At 32.1% G+C, this 14657-nt stretch overlaps 1 protein-coding gene across 36 annotated transcripts in view; it reads right to left on the bottom strand.

Moving 5' to 3' along the window:
* Nucleotides 1–2547: 2547 nt before the first annotated feature.
* Nucleotides 2548–14657, bottom strand: part of LOC145266600 (splicing regulator ARVCF-like) — a 494180-nt gene continuing 482070 nt past the window's right edge. For all 36 annotated transcript variants that reach the window (XR_013864759.1, XR_013864755.1, XR_013864758.1 and 33 more), the window contains 2 exons: nt 4985–5092; nt 2548–2958 (listed from right to left, as the gene is read on the bottom strand). Coding sequence is in view for 26 of the 36 variants with exons in the window: in XM_080122458.1 (XP_079978584.1) it covers nt 2803–2958; nt 4985–5092 (264 nt within the window). In the remaining 10 variants the exon portion in view is untranslated. The remainder of the gene's footprint in view (nt 2959–4984; nt 5093–14657) is intronic.

Below are 14657 nucleotides of genomic sequence, written 5' to 3'. Positions count from 1 at the left end.
AAGATTGTTGTTTCCCCCGATTTTCGTAAAAAAAACAAAACACAAACGTTAAATATGCAGATATTTTCCTTCACGTCAAAAGACACGTGTGGAGAGTGATCTATTTTAGCTTTACTGGTATTTTAAAATCAATAAATAATTATTTTTCTATCATTATGATTAGCAATGGAAGATTTTACTTTAATCAAAAAAAAAAAAAAGAAGACAATTAAAAGAATCGTTTTGGCATTGGAAAATAGGCATCAATTTTTCCGATTCCCGATCCAATTCTGATTAATCGCCCTAACACCAATATATATATATATAAAGAAAACTAAGGTTATGTACGCTCCTGCTCCTGGTAATCTGTATGTGGACCTGATATCTTTATCTATGGAAAATGCCTTGAAGTCGTAAAAAAATTTGGTCTACCTTGGTAGCACTTTATCAAATGATGGCACTCTCGATGCTGAAGTAAGACAGATAATCAGCAAGGCATCAGATGCATTTGGAAGATTACAAGATAGAGTCTGGTCTGATGGTGATCTAACTCTGACAACTAAAATGTCAGTATATAAAGCATGTGTATTGTCATCTCTACTCTATACCTCTGAAACATGGACCTTTTACCGGTCACAGGTAGAACTGCTTGAGAGGTTTAATCAGCACTGCCTTAGACAAATTCTTGGTTTAAAGTGGGATAATTTTGTCCCTGATACATATGTCTTAAAAAAGGCCCAAAACAACCAGGATTGCTATTATTGTTATTAAGAACCAGATGCGTTGGGTGGGTCATCTTGTCCGGCTTGATGATTATCGACTCCCAAAACAGTTGTTTTACGGTGAGCTCCTTGTTGGCAAAAGACCTCAGCACAAACCCAAGAAATGTTTTCGTGATGACATCAAGGAGAGTCTGGTGAGCTTTCATGTTCCTGTTGGCAGTTGGAGTCACTAGCATCTGATTGCAAGCAGTGGAGGACACTTATATACGGGGGTGCAGAACACTTTGAAGCGGCCAAGATAAACTAAGCAAAGCTCAAGAAAGCATGCAGGAAACGGCAAACGTTGCCGCCCAATCATGGAGATCTTTGGATCTGTGAGGTGTGTGATTGGGCTCTGTTGTCTAAGGCGGGTCTCATTAATCACATGAAAGCTCACAATGATACAAGTGCCACTGCTGTTGGTTTCATCGAAACCAATGACTGTCATCAGTGTCATGTCTGTTTGAGAGTGTGCAGGTCGCTAGCAGGACTGAAAAGTCATTTACGAGCACATGGACAACAGTGCAATCATCATCATATATATCATATATATATATATATATATATATATATATATATATATATATCATATATATATATATATATATATATATAGAAAGAGAGAGATAGAGAACTTCTACTTTTATCTACAAATCTGTTAAAAAACATTTTTCTCTTCTGCATAGACATTTTTAAAAATTCAAAACACATTTGAAAATAGAAATTAACTATACATGTTAATAAAAAATAAGTTTAATGGTAAAAGGCTACAAGAAATGAGCACTGAATAATGATTGAATTATTATCAAAGGGTTTGGGGGTGGGGAAATAAGAATAACTTATGAGTTGAAATAAAAAAAATTTATGAAAAAATTATAAAAAAATTACCTGTAAATAAAAATTAAAAAAAATAAAATAAACGAAATAAAAAGATAAAATTTATAAAAAAAATTACCTGCAAATAAAAATTAAAAGAAAAAGTGAAATAAAAAAATGAAAATTATAAAAAAAAAATTTCCCTGTATATATATATTAAAAAAAACATAAAAACGAAAATAGCAACGGTCAAAATGTTAAAATAAATTATAAAAAAAAAAGAAAAAAAAGTGAAAAGTGGACAGAAATGGAAGAAAAGGAAGAATGAAAGCATAAATGAAAGGATAAAAACGAGAGAAAGTGAGAGAGAAAGGAAGAAAAAGAAGAGTGTTTGGGAAATGCAGAAAGAAAGAAAAAAAAAAAAAAAAATTCCAAGAAAAAACCAGAAGGATCTTTTAATACGTATTAGTAACACTATCGGAATTTGATTTTTTTTTTGTCAAGAACAAAAACAAAAAAATTATAATAGACGAAGAGAGACAGAAATATAAAGATACACGACTACAGCAGTGGGCGACACCAGTCCATCAATGTTTTTACATGGATACATTTATATATATATATATATATATATATATATATATATATATACATACACACACATTTATATATATATATATATATATGTGTGTGTGTGTGTGTGTGATAAATTATCATTGATAAATTTTCCTTTTTTTTTTCTCTTTTTATATTCATAATATTAATAATAATTATAATAATAATATATTCCTGTTCACGTTTATAAAGATGCGTTCTCGGATTAGACTTGGATGCCAGTATATTCTGCTACGATCCGATTCCAAAGAATGGATTAAAAGTAGAATCCAGGGAAAAGGAGAGATATGTGATGGATCACAACACAATGTCGGATTCAGATTCGCAAAGCAGTTTTTTTTGTTTTTTTTTGTTTGTTTGGGAGAATTTTTAGAAGTTTTTCTTTTATTTCATTGTTGTATTCATTTTTCTTTAATTTCTTGGAAGTGGACAGATGTATGGTTTTTTTTTTTTTGTTTCTCACCATGAGGACAAAAGATCAGTACATAAAAAGAAAATATTTTAAGGATGATTTCAGATTTTTTGTTTTTGGGTGTCCACCAGTGAAATCCAAGGCCAAAAAAAAAAAAAAAAAAGAAAAGAGGGGTGTTGGGGCTTTTGTGTGGGATAATGGCATGCTGTGGCGACATGGTCACACCCACGAGTCTGTGTTGGCGTGGTTTTCAAGGTGAACCTGATCAGGGACTGGCGTGACAAGGGATCTGTCATGTGCGTTTCGCTTGGCAGACTTGTTGACTTGAGCATAAAGCGGTTCCCCATTGGCATTGACGGGGACTTTGGGGGCTTCCTGAAATGAAGAATAGAATAATATACAAGACTTGAAATAAGTTTATACAAAAAAAAAAAAAAAAAAAAAAATGAATAAAAATGTAAAATAATTAAATAAAAAAAAAAGTATAAACTAACTAAATAAAAAGATAAAAAAATTGAAATAAAAATAAAAATAAATAAAAGTAAAAATAAAAAATTAAAATAATTTAAAAAAATTAAAATATAATTAAAAAAATTAAAATACACAAAAAATAAGAACATTTTTTAACGTTTCTACTGAACTCTCATTCTTGACGTTATTATCGCGTTACTTACACACAGTTCAAACATTTCCAAATACAACCGCCAGCTACAACGCATGGCTCTTTACAAACAGACTTCTTTCTCCAAATTTACAACATGGAAGAAAAGGAGAAAAAACCCAAATAAAACAACACACTGAAGATTGAGTATACCTCTGAAATATATTAGTTATAAATTTCAAACTAGTAAAATATTAGTTTATTTTCCTAATATTACGTTATGATTTGGCTTTCAAGCACACTTGATGCATATTTTATTTTATACTAGCATTTCAGCTCGGCGTTGCCCGGGTGTTTGGAGGTGTATGTTTAGCAAAAAAACAAACAAACAAAAAAGCAGTCAATTTTTTCACTTTGATCCCTATTATGACCCCTTAACATTTATTCTTTTGGGCTCAAATCAAGTTATTAAGTTAGATCCATGTCCAAGAAACCTGAAGATCTGAAATAGATTTATGTTATAAATTTCCAACAAGTAAAATATTTGTTTATTTTCCTAATATTTCGTTGTGATCTGGTTTCAAGTGCACTTGATGCGTATTTTATTTGATTCAGTTTCTTTGTTTTTAATATATATATATATATATATATATATATATATATCTCTTCAATATCTATATATTAATTTACTTGTCCGACGCCCGGTGTCGCAAAAAAAAACAAAAAAAAAATCATCATCATCGCAAACTTTAATGAGAAACGAATACATCCTGCATTAACATCGTTTGGCGATTATTTTACAAAGAATATCATCCCATGCTTTATGCCTTCTTTTTTATTAGAGTGGATAAGGGATAGGCAAGTACCGGGGGGGGGGCAGTTACTTCTGGTGTATTCACTTCATTACTCCCTCAAATTATGGTTGTAGGTGTGTTAGTCCTTTAGATTATCCTCACATGGATTGACGATTATTTTAACGAGAAGATCCTCCCAGGCTTTACACCTTTCTTTTTATTAGCGTAGATGGGGGATAATCGAGTTGAGCGGGCCGGATCAACTTCTGGTGATGATGTCAAGTGTGTTACGACTGAGATTAATATAACAATTAAAAATTTTGGGTTTGTATTACTGTACACATAGATTCGAAAAAGTTGTCAAAAAAACAAATATATAACAAATAAATGTTATCAAAGGCAAGATAAGTTACTTTTCTACCTAACTGGATATGTTTCCAGTGTTTTTATTTAATGCAACATGTTTATTCAGCTCGAAAAACATACTGTGTTTACTGATGTATTGGAAAATTCAAAATGGTGCCCGACTTTCTCTTTAACACGGTAAGTTTGGGAAAAGGTGCTATAAATATAAAACTAGACAAAATACTGTTAGAAACTCGCTCAATATATATTACCGTGACATAGGTTGATATATATTCGGTAGTTTTTTAATAGTATTTTGTCTAGTTCATTATTTATAACACCTTTTCCCGAACTTACCATGTTAAAGAGAGAGTCGGGCGCCATTTTGAATTTTCCAATACATCGGTAAACAATGTATGTTTTTCGAGCTGAATAAACATGTTACATTGAATAAAAACACGAAAAATATATCCAGTTTGGTAGAAAAGTAACTTATCTTGCTTTTGATAACATTTATTTGTTATATATTTGTTTTTTGACAACTTTTTCGAATCTATGTGTACAGTAATACAAACCCGTAATTTTTTACTGATGTGTTTTCAAAGCTTTTAATTACTGTGGAATTCCCACGAGCCCTACTAGTTAGAATAAATTTACTTACTTGTGTTGGGGAGTACATTAAGCCTCTACCATTTGAAGGTTTCGTATGGACTCTATGTTCATCCAAGCATTGATAGCCAGGTCCCAAATCATTTAAAGGTATTGCATCCTTAAGAAAACAAAAACAAAAAATACAGAAGGATTAAAATTGGTATAAATACTTGGTAAAAATCACATTTAAAAATAAGAAAAGAGGGAATAACTATTACTATTACCGACATAAATTTTTATTTTTAAAAGAAATACCATTGGAAAATTATTGAAAAAACTTTCTGCTATACATATTTATTTGTGATCTATTTGCGTCAAATTTTTTATGTTTCTTTGGAGTAATAACAAAAACTGAACAAATTTTTTTAATTGAAAGCAATGTTATCTACTTATTAATTTTCATGTCGAAATTAGTAGCATATCCAAAAATTATGAAAAAAAACCCCAATAAAGTAGAAAATTAATTATTAATGAAAATTGCTTTCGAAGAAATTTGCAATTTTTACTTGAATAATAACCGAAAGAGTTGTTTTTATGATAGCAGGGGAGGTAACTGCATGAAGTCAGAATTTCAAAATAATTGCAGATCATTACGTGATAATGTTTTAGTAATTTCGACATGACAATAAAGTAAATAACATTGCCGTTCATTGAAACTAGCAGGGAAACCCGACGTTGTCCAGAATTGAATGATAATTAACGAATGTTCATTCCCCCCCCCATACTTTTATCATCAAAACTCGCGAAATCGTCCATTTTCCAATCCAAATCCCTCCTTTGTCGGTGGACCAACAAACACAATTTTTTTTTAATATTTAAAAGAAATTTTAAGTTTTCATAAACAGAGATTGTGAGTTAGATAATCCAGTTATATACTTACTTCCTGTCCATAAACAAGATGGCTAAACATGTTTTGTTTTTTTAACTCGGTTACTATTTACAGCAAATTACACTTCGTTGATATTAATTTTAACACAAATTAGTAAGTAAAAGTTTCAAAATGAGATCTAAATAGCAATCTGTCTGAGATAACGATACTTGATTCTTACTAGCCTTTTTTTTCCTCTTTCCACTATATTTTTGGCATGCATATGTAACATGTGCATATGTGTGCGTGATAAAATAGCGGCAGCAGTGAAAGATGGCTGGCTTGCGAAGAGATTAGCAGCAGCAGCCGAAAAACACGCATATGCAAATCAGGAAGATGTCGACGAAAATGGATGTGTAAAGTTGAGGATGAGAATGGGCCAGTTGTGGCCTGCATGTGGTTGAAGGAAACGGAAACGCGACCAGACTAGATGGACATGTGGCAGCGAGAGACATTTTTAAGTGGTGTTGAGACGGGAGAATACCGTGTAATAAAAACTTTTGTTAAAAAAGAAAAAAATGCCGAACCGGATTTTTTCTTTCTTTCTTTCTTTTGTTTGTTTGTTTGTAACTGCAAACAAAACTTTTATAGCGGATACTTTTTCCTTACTCATCAAATTATTTTCAAACATTAAAGGGAAGTAATCATGTAATGCTTAACGCAAATAGCTCACAAATGAGCAGGCAAGGCAAACTAAATTATGAAATGGAAAGTCACACATTTGAGAAAATAATTTTTTCTATAAAGTTAAATGAGAACATTTGAAAACCTAAAAATGTTATCTATCTATTTATCTACAAAAGTGAACATGTCTGTGTATGTGTGTGTGTGTACATTTCCCTATGCAATAACTCTGTCAATTTTTAGTCTACACACTCGAAATTTGATATACAGGGTACTGAGATTTGGAAATATCTATGTGATTGGTTTTCGGCCAGAAATTTGGCTGTTAAGGGGTCAAAGTTCAACGATTTGACCTTTGAGAACTCCACCAAACTCCAACAAGTTTGGGTCTAAACACTTGAAATTTTAGATATAAGTTCCTTGGACATGGATCTAACTTAATAAATTGATTTGACCCCAAAACAATACATGTTAAGGGGTCATAATAGGGGTCAAAGTTTAAAAAAATTGACCTTTTTTTTTTTTTTTTTTTTTTTTTTTGCTCAGCAAAACACCCGGGCAACACCAGGCACCCATGCTAGTAAAATGATAAAGTCATTTTTTTTTTATTTACATCTTTTTTGTTAAAGTCAAAATTTTCACCAATAACAGGAGAGGATGGTTCTTTTCTTTTTCTTCATAATGTTGTTATTACGAGGTAGAGGCAAAAAACGTTTTGTATCGTGATGTTTCAAATCCGTGTGTGTAATCAATCAGTTTAAGGGCAAAATTTAAAAAAATGGAGAGTCACACATTAATTCCCCAACTTAATTTCTTTTAAAATAATTTATGGCAGTAATAGTAATTATCTCACACACACACACACAAGTTATTTAGGCAGACTTGTTAAAAACATATCTAGAATTCAAATTTATTTTGTTCGAGCAAATGAAAGTTTTGACAAAGAAATTTGGGACAAGGTTTTTTTAAAAAAAAAAAAAAAAAAAAAGGAAAAAACAAAGTGTCTCAAAATAAAATTTAAAATTTAAATTTTGATTAAATGGGGGTATTGGTGAGGGGGTAGGAGGCTAAAAAAAAACAAAAAAGAAAAGAAAAGTAAAACAGATACAAACTGTTTTTGTGTCTTTTTTTAACAAAATAAAAATATACATCAACATTAACTAAAGAGAAACACCATAAATAATTTGCAATAATTTCTCTCTCACTTTTTACTGTTACATTTTCGATCAATAGTGTGTTAGATGGAGTAAAAGTTTTATCAATATTTTGAGGGTATAATCTCTTTTTCAAAGTTCCTCCATTTCAGAACAGTGTAGATATTGTAACACACTGGTACTAACCAGGCTCAACGTTGCTTAACTTCGGTGATCTGATGAGACGAGAACCGGTGTGTCAACGCGATTATGCCGTTAAGGAACGTTGAGTCTGGTTCACAAGAGCCAAGAAAGCCAACCAGCTGGAAGTCCAAGACTTGAGTTTCGCCCTCATTTGGGCTCATCAAATCCTGGGTTCAGATGTATCTAACTGATGAGCCCAAGAATTTTAAGTTAAGTCTATTTCCGAAATATATCTCTCTCTTTAAAAATAAACATTCGTTTATTTTATAAAGGTTAAAAAAAAAAAAAAATTTGCATTGTTATTTGGCTTTAAAGTGTTGAATGTAACACGTCTCTTATTTGATTTTCAAATTTCACTCAACGCCTTTAATGGATAAACCTACCCAGACTTTCAAATCATGCATGCGACCATGCGTAATTATCCAGCTACAGAAAAACCACAGCCAACATCAAGTGGACTTGACTTAAAATTCTTCCATTCAACATCATGACGAAGAATAAGAGGAAATATTATATATATATACACACACAGATTGAAAAAAGAGTGTATATCTCCGAAATATATCTCTCTTTAAAAATAAACATTCGTTTATTTTATAAAGGTTAAAAAAAAAAAAAATATTGCGTTGTTATTTGGCTTTAAAGTGTTAAATGTAACACGTCTCTTATTTGATTTTCAAATTTCACTCAACGCCTTTAATGGATAAACCTACCCAGAATTATATATATATATATATATATATATATATATATATATATATATATATATATATATACTAGCAGGTAGGGTGGAAAAGACTGAAGGAGCCTGTTTATCTGTTTTTTTCTTAAATATTGCAACACACTACTTGCTCAAAGATGAAACAGTAAATAAAAAATAAAAACGATTATTACATATTACTTTTATGTAACCGGTGATGCTCGAGATTCATAGGTTACACATTTTTAAATTCAAAAGAGAATAATACATTAAAAATCATCAATAAAATATTGTAAGGGAAACAAGTCATATTTTAACCTGATAAGATTTATCTCCCTTTGATTCATTATTTAAAATTTTCGCTACTGTAACAATTTTTTTAACCGGGATAATATTTTTTTTTTTTTTTTTTTTTTTAACCAATTGAAGCTTAAGATATTTTGGTATTAGAGGAGGAAAACAAAAACAAAAAAGAGAAAATTGCTGAAAGCAAAAAAAAATGTTAAAAATTAAAAATTTTAAACAGTTAAAAAAATTATTTTAAAAACCTTCATAAATTATGTATTTATATACGTTATGTCTACTTTTGTCTTCTGAACAAATTCTGTCTGCTATACATGGTGTTTCAACAGAGTTACTTCCCCTTTGCTCATGTCACGTGACCCAATATGCCCGTCTCAACATGCAACCTTATCGAAGTATTTTTATCCTTACTGGAACTGTTTTCCACAAATAATTAATTATAGTTTTCTCTTATTTTCTGGATATGTTAATATTTGCGACATGACAATTAGTACGTAGGTACCATTTGTTTAACTAGAAATTCGGTATTTTTGTTGTTATTTAAATATAGAAACACCAAAATTTTATTTTATTTATTTATTTTTATTTTTTTTAAGTAATTGGAGTCGAAGACATTTTGGTATTGAGGAGGAAAAAAAAAAAAAAAAAAAAAAAAGGAAAAAATGCTGAACAGAAAAAAATACAAAACAAAATGGCTATGTAGAACCAAATATAAACGTGTCAGATGCAATGCTATATAGGTTTAAATTCTAAAATCCAACAATATAACTTTATAGATACATTACATGCTTAGATTATTACAATCATGTGTGTGTGTGTGTGCATACGGTACAAATCACTTTAATACTTGGCTTACCAAAAAATTTGAGCCACAGCAACACGTGGATCAACATTCGAACAATAGTCATTGAAAAAATAAAAGGAACTAAAATAAAAATAGGCTAAAATTATTTTTATTTTTCATTAAATAATGCATGAATGTTAATAATAAAAATGGTGCTATGCACTTATGTTATCTTGCGATTTTTTTTTTATCATCTTTACAAGTTATTACAATCATGTTTGTGTGTGTGTTTTTAATTGGTTTTCACCCCGAAAAAAAAAAAAAAAAAAAAAAAAAAAAAAAAGCTGCTAAGGGGTCGAAATTAGTAAATGGTACGTGCAGGCCGTTGGATTTTTATCTGTTTGCCAACTGTTTCACGACTGCGCACGCACGGCCGAGAACTAAAACACTTTGTAAATGTCGTGTTGAGCTGGTGTGATAGTTATTGTACTTGACACAATAACTTTAAGTTTTGGTTTCGATCTCAGCTCAAGTATATTTTTTTTTTTTTTACTTACAAGAAATGAACTGTTTGAAAAAAAACAAAAACATAATACTTGCGTGCACATGCCTCAATTTCTATAATAATTAAAACATAATATTTATACGTATTTTAAGACCGAGCAAAGCCGAGTATATCTAGTGTGTGTATATATACATATATATATATATATATATATATCCGAGACGAGTGTATTTACTGATGATACAATACTCTGTAACATGCATGAGGGAAGAAAAGATGTACATAAATCTAGAACAATGGCAGAATCGTTAGAAAATTACCTCCAGACCGTAGTGGAATGGAGGCGCAAATGGATGGTAATATTTAATGCTAGTAAGACTAAGTTGCTCTCCTAAGACAAGATGCATCTCTAAACGCCTATATCCATGACAAATAACACCCTACTTGAGAATTCTTTTTTCAAACTCCTCGGCCTAACATTTGCAGGCAATATAAATTGAAACAAATACATAGAGGACATTGCGAAGAAGGTGGGCTCCCTCTATCGAGCTAGAAGACTACTGACACCTGAGAGTATCCTGTACCTCTACAACGTCACCATTCGCCCATGCATGAAGTATTGTTGCCACATCTGGGCTGATGCATCTACCACTAGCCTCTCTCTCTTGAATAGGGTCCAAAAAGAGTTCTCGATCTAATAGTTTTCACTTTGCCAACTGAGCTCCATATATATATGGGGAAGTGAAGTTTTCAAGATGGTTCAGAATTTTAAGGTAGGAAAAAATGATGATGCTGATAATATGTCAACAATTATCATCTGATTCATTTGAAATAAATAACTGCTCATCATCATCAACAACAAAGTGATGATGCTGATAATATCATGATGCTACTAGTGAGCAAAGACAACATTACAGTGATAATGAATAAGTCAATTTACCAAAAAATAAAAAAATAAAAATAATACTCAAGATGAGAATAGCAGTCTGAATAATACAAATAATTTTTCAACTAAAAAAAAAATAAAGAAAAAAAAAAAAGAGGGAAAAAATCAAGAATTTCTGCAAAATGTCTTCGCCTGGGAAGTATCGCATCTTGAAAACTGTTACATCTGGTCTGTTGGGTCACGTTATAAAAAAGGCTTTCACTTCTCCGTCCTAAAACTAGTTCTTGGCACGGCGTTTAATCAAGTAAAGAAAAATCTCATTGTAAAAAACAAAAAAAAAAGTAGGATTAAAAACAAATTTTTTTAACTTATTTTTTTAACTTATTTTTTTTTTTTTTACACAGTGATCACCACTTATCAAGGCCCGGAAGCCACTCAGGAATAAGGGTTATTGCAAGTACATTACGTTAGTGTGGAGATTTGCTGAAGTGTTTACTTAAGGGGGCGGTTCATTAGGAATTTGTTAACACTGGACTTGAAGACATCCAAATTGTAGTCCGGAGGGAAGCAGGCAGACGGAACAGAGTTCCACAGGCGTGCAGTTCTAAGAAAGAAGCTTTGTTAATGGAATCCGCGTTTTGATTTAGGCACAGGTATAGAGTGGGGGAAATTTTTCACAGTGGATTCAGCTAGACGGGTGTTTTTCGTGAAAGATTGGCGAGGGGGGACCAGAGATTGGAGTTCAGACGAGCATCTGCCATGGAAATAACGATAAAACAAGGACAGGCTCGCAACGTCTCTTCTGTGGGAGAGAGGTTGCAGGGTAGAGAAAAGGGCATCCCCCACTAAACCACGAAGTCTATTTTGTACTCTGTCAAGGCAGGATAGGCTGTTTTTTAGCTTATTATTTCGGAGTAGACTTGTTTCAGCCAGTCAGTCTTGTAATCTCTACCTTCCTTGTGCTCTGGAAGAGCTTACTTTTTGGCCAAGCTTATTGGAGCCCAAGGGATTGAACACTGTGGGTGGGGTCTTTTTCAGGCTTGAAAGTTATTCTACCTTCCTGCTACTTTTTATTATTAGGCTTAGCTTCTTACATCAAGTGAGTTCATGTTTCATGTAATTTTCATTAAAAAAAATTTAACCAATATTTATTGATTGATAAATGAATAATATAAAATATTGATTGCATTCAAATTTTCAGGTAGGATTCTCCATCGAATTTCAAACTGAAGTGTCCAGTTCAAAATTCTACAAGACGCAATCGAAGGACACCAGAGGTTACACGAGACTAACAAATAATCTGAATAATACAATGTTTGAACAATTAATTGATCTCATGCTGAAAAATAAAAAAAACTTCGTCTATTTATTTCGCTAAACATTTTTACAAACACGAAAATTACTTTCAAGTTTGGAGAAACAACCATAGAAGCGCTACAGAAAAAAAAAAAAAAAAGACATTCACGGTTTGTTTGTTTTTTTTTTCAACAAAAATCTTAAAAGATCTCATGCGTCTTAGATGCAATAAAGATTGAGAGAGTGACACTGAATGGTGATAACAATTTGAAATGCACCCTCCCTCTATCCGACTAACCAAAAGAAACCTTGCTATCTTCTAAACATTTAAAGTTATCTTGCTGGATTTCAGTATCAGATTCAAATAACAGTACACACGACTCATTGATACTTGATTTAGACTAGCCTATTTTTCGTCTTCTTTTTATTTTCAAATTTTTTTAACTCATAGAAATCGCTCCAAACATGGTACATACAGCGCCTCGGCTTCCCAAATGGTCAACCATCTAGTATTGGCCAGGCTCAATGTTGCTTAACTTCAGTAATCTGGCGAAAACCAGTGTATCAACATGATTGTGCCGTATAATATAAGAAAGCAACAAATTGTCTTTTTTTTTTTCTTTTCTTTTGTAATTTTCGAAATTTTTACTAATTTTGATATGACATCCAAATACATAGTGTTTTTACCTAAAATACATTTTATGGAAATCGCTTGAGACAAGACATGAATCCACTTGATGTAAGGAGCCAACAAGAATGAAAGCCGATTATTCAAAAAAGAAGAAAAAAAAATGGAGATGCCTATTGACCTTAGACTTGAAAAGACCAAGGCTGTAGATAGAAGGGAAACAGTGAGCAGGAAGAGAGTTTCACAATCTTGCAATCCTTGGAAAGAAGCTACTGGAATAAGCTGTATTACAATGAGGTATTATATTTATTTGAAATTGAATTCTATTTCACAATCAACAGTTCTTTTTTTAACAAACCATACAAAATGAGGAATATTTGAGCATGTATTTTGTGTGATCAACATATACAAGCCAAAAAACTCATTAAAAAAAAAACTCATCTTCTTGCAACTTTTCCTATTAACGTTTGCACACCAAAAATCGTTTAAAAATGCTTGAAATACTAAAAAACAAAGACACATAAACAAAAAAACAATAACTTGAAAATATTTGAGATGCAAACAATCGTATCAACGGCATAAAGTTAAAACAAGATTTAAGAACTTTTGAAGAAATATTTAAATAGAGTTGATAGAAAACTGGGACATCACATTTTCAGTTATACAATTTCTGCATGAATAAAATCAATCCCTCCCCCCAAACATTATCAGTGTATTCAGTATTAGAATAAAAAATTCCACCATCTAATATATAAAATGCAAAAATGTGTGCGTGTGTGTTTGTAAGTCTCACAAAAACTTTCGCCAGAGATGACGGAACCAGACGAAACTGGCATCATTTTAAACCTCGATCCTTCGGACGACAAATATTGAAAAATTGACCCAAAATATTAATTCCTTCACCCGAAACGCGGCCATTTTGTACAAGGAGGGGTCGAGTTTTGTGTCATGATTTTTTGCAAGTAATCCTCTCTTTTCAATTGACTAGCCTTAATTTCAACGTTTTCAACTTCTGGTCGGGCGATGGAGACATCGACTAAGAGGTCAGGTCTTTTTTTTTTTTCCTCCTTCGCGTTACAGGTTCAAGCCTGCCTGCCTACTACCACCTTTTTTTTTTTTTTTTAACACTCCTGCCTACTGTTGTTTTGATCCCCCCCTGCTACCACCACTTTTTTTAGACCCCCCCTCCCCCGGGGTTCCTTAGTATACCACCTACACATCCAGGCAACACTGGACACTCCCGCTATAAATCTCAAACGGTGGTTGTTTTGTGTGCGTGTGTGAATGTATGTATGTTTGTATGTCTTGCTAAAACTTTCCACACGCGACCAAAACTCACAAAATTGGTATTGTTTGAAAGCTCAGTCTCTGGGACGACAAATATAAAAAAAAATTGGCCAAAAGCCCCTTCTTTCACTTTCAAACTTGGCCGTTTTTTACAAGGAGGGGGCCACTTTTTTCGTCAACATTTTTTGCAAAGTCATCATACGCAATGACTAACCTTATTTCGAATGCCGCCGATGCCATCTGTTGTGGAGGGTGCAAGAGCTAAGCAGTTGGCTTTTTTTTCACCTTCTTTTTCCTCGGATTATGGGTTCGAACCGAGCTACTAAAGGTATTTTTTTAATTTTGGGAGGGGGGGGGCTTGCACAGGTACTCATTATTTTCATTTTTTTTTTAGAGGGGTTGATTAAATTTTATTTTTGTTTGAAACATTTTTTTTAGGGTTCCGTTGCTCAAACCCTTATCATG

This window comes from Euprymna scolopes, chromosome 41 (genome assembly GCF_053919585.1).
Source record: "Euprymna scolopes isolate OS-2025 chromosome 41, ASM5391958v1, whole genome shotgun sequence".
NCBI lineage: Eukaryota > Metazoa > Mollusca > Cephalopoda > Sepiida > Sepiolidae > Euprymna > Euprymna scolopes.
This window is presented reverse-complemented; position numbering and strand designations above follow the sequence as displayed.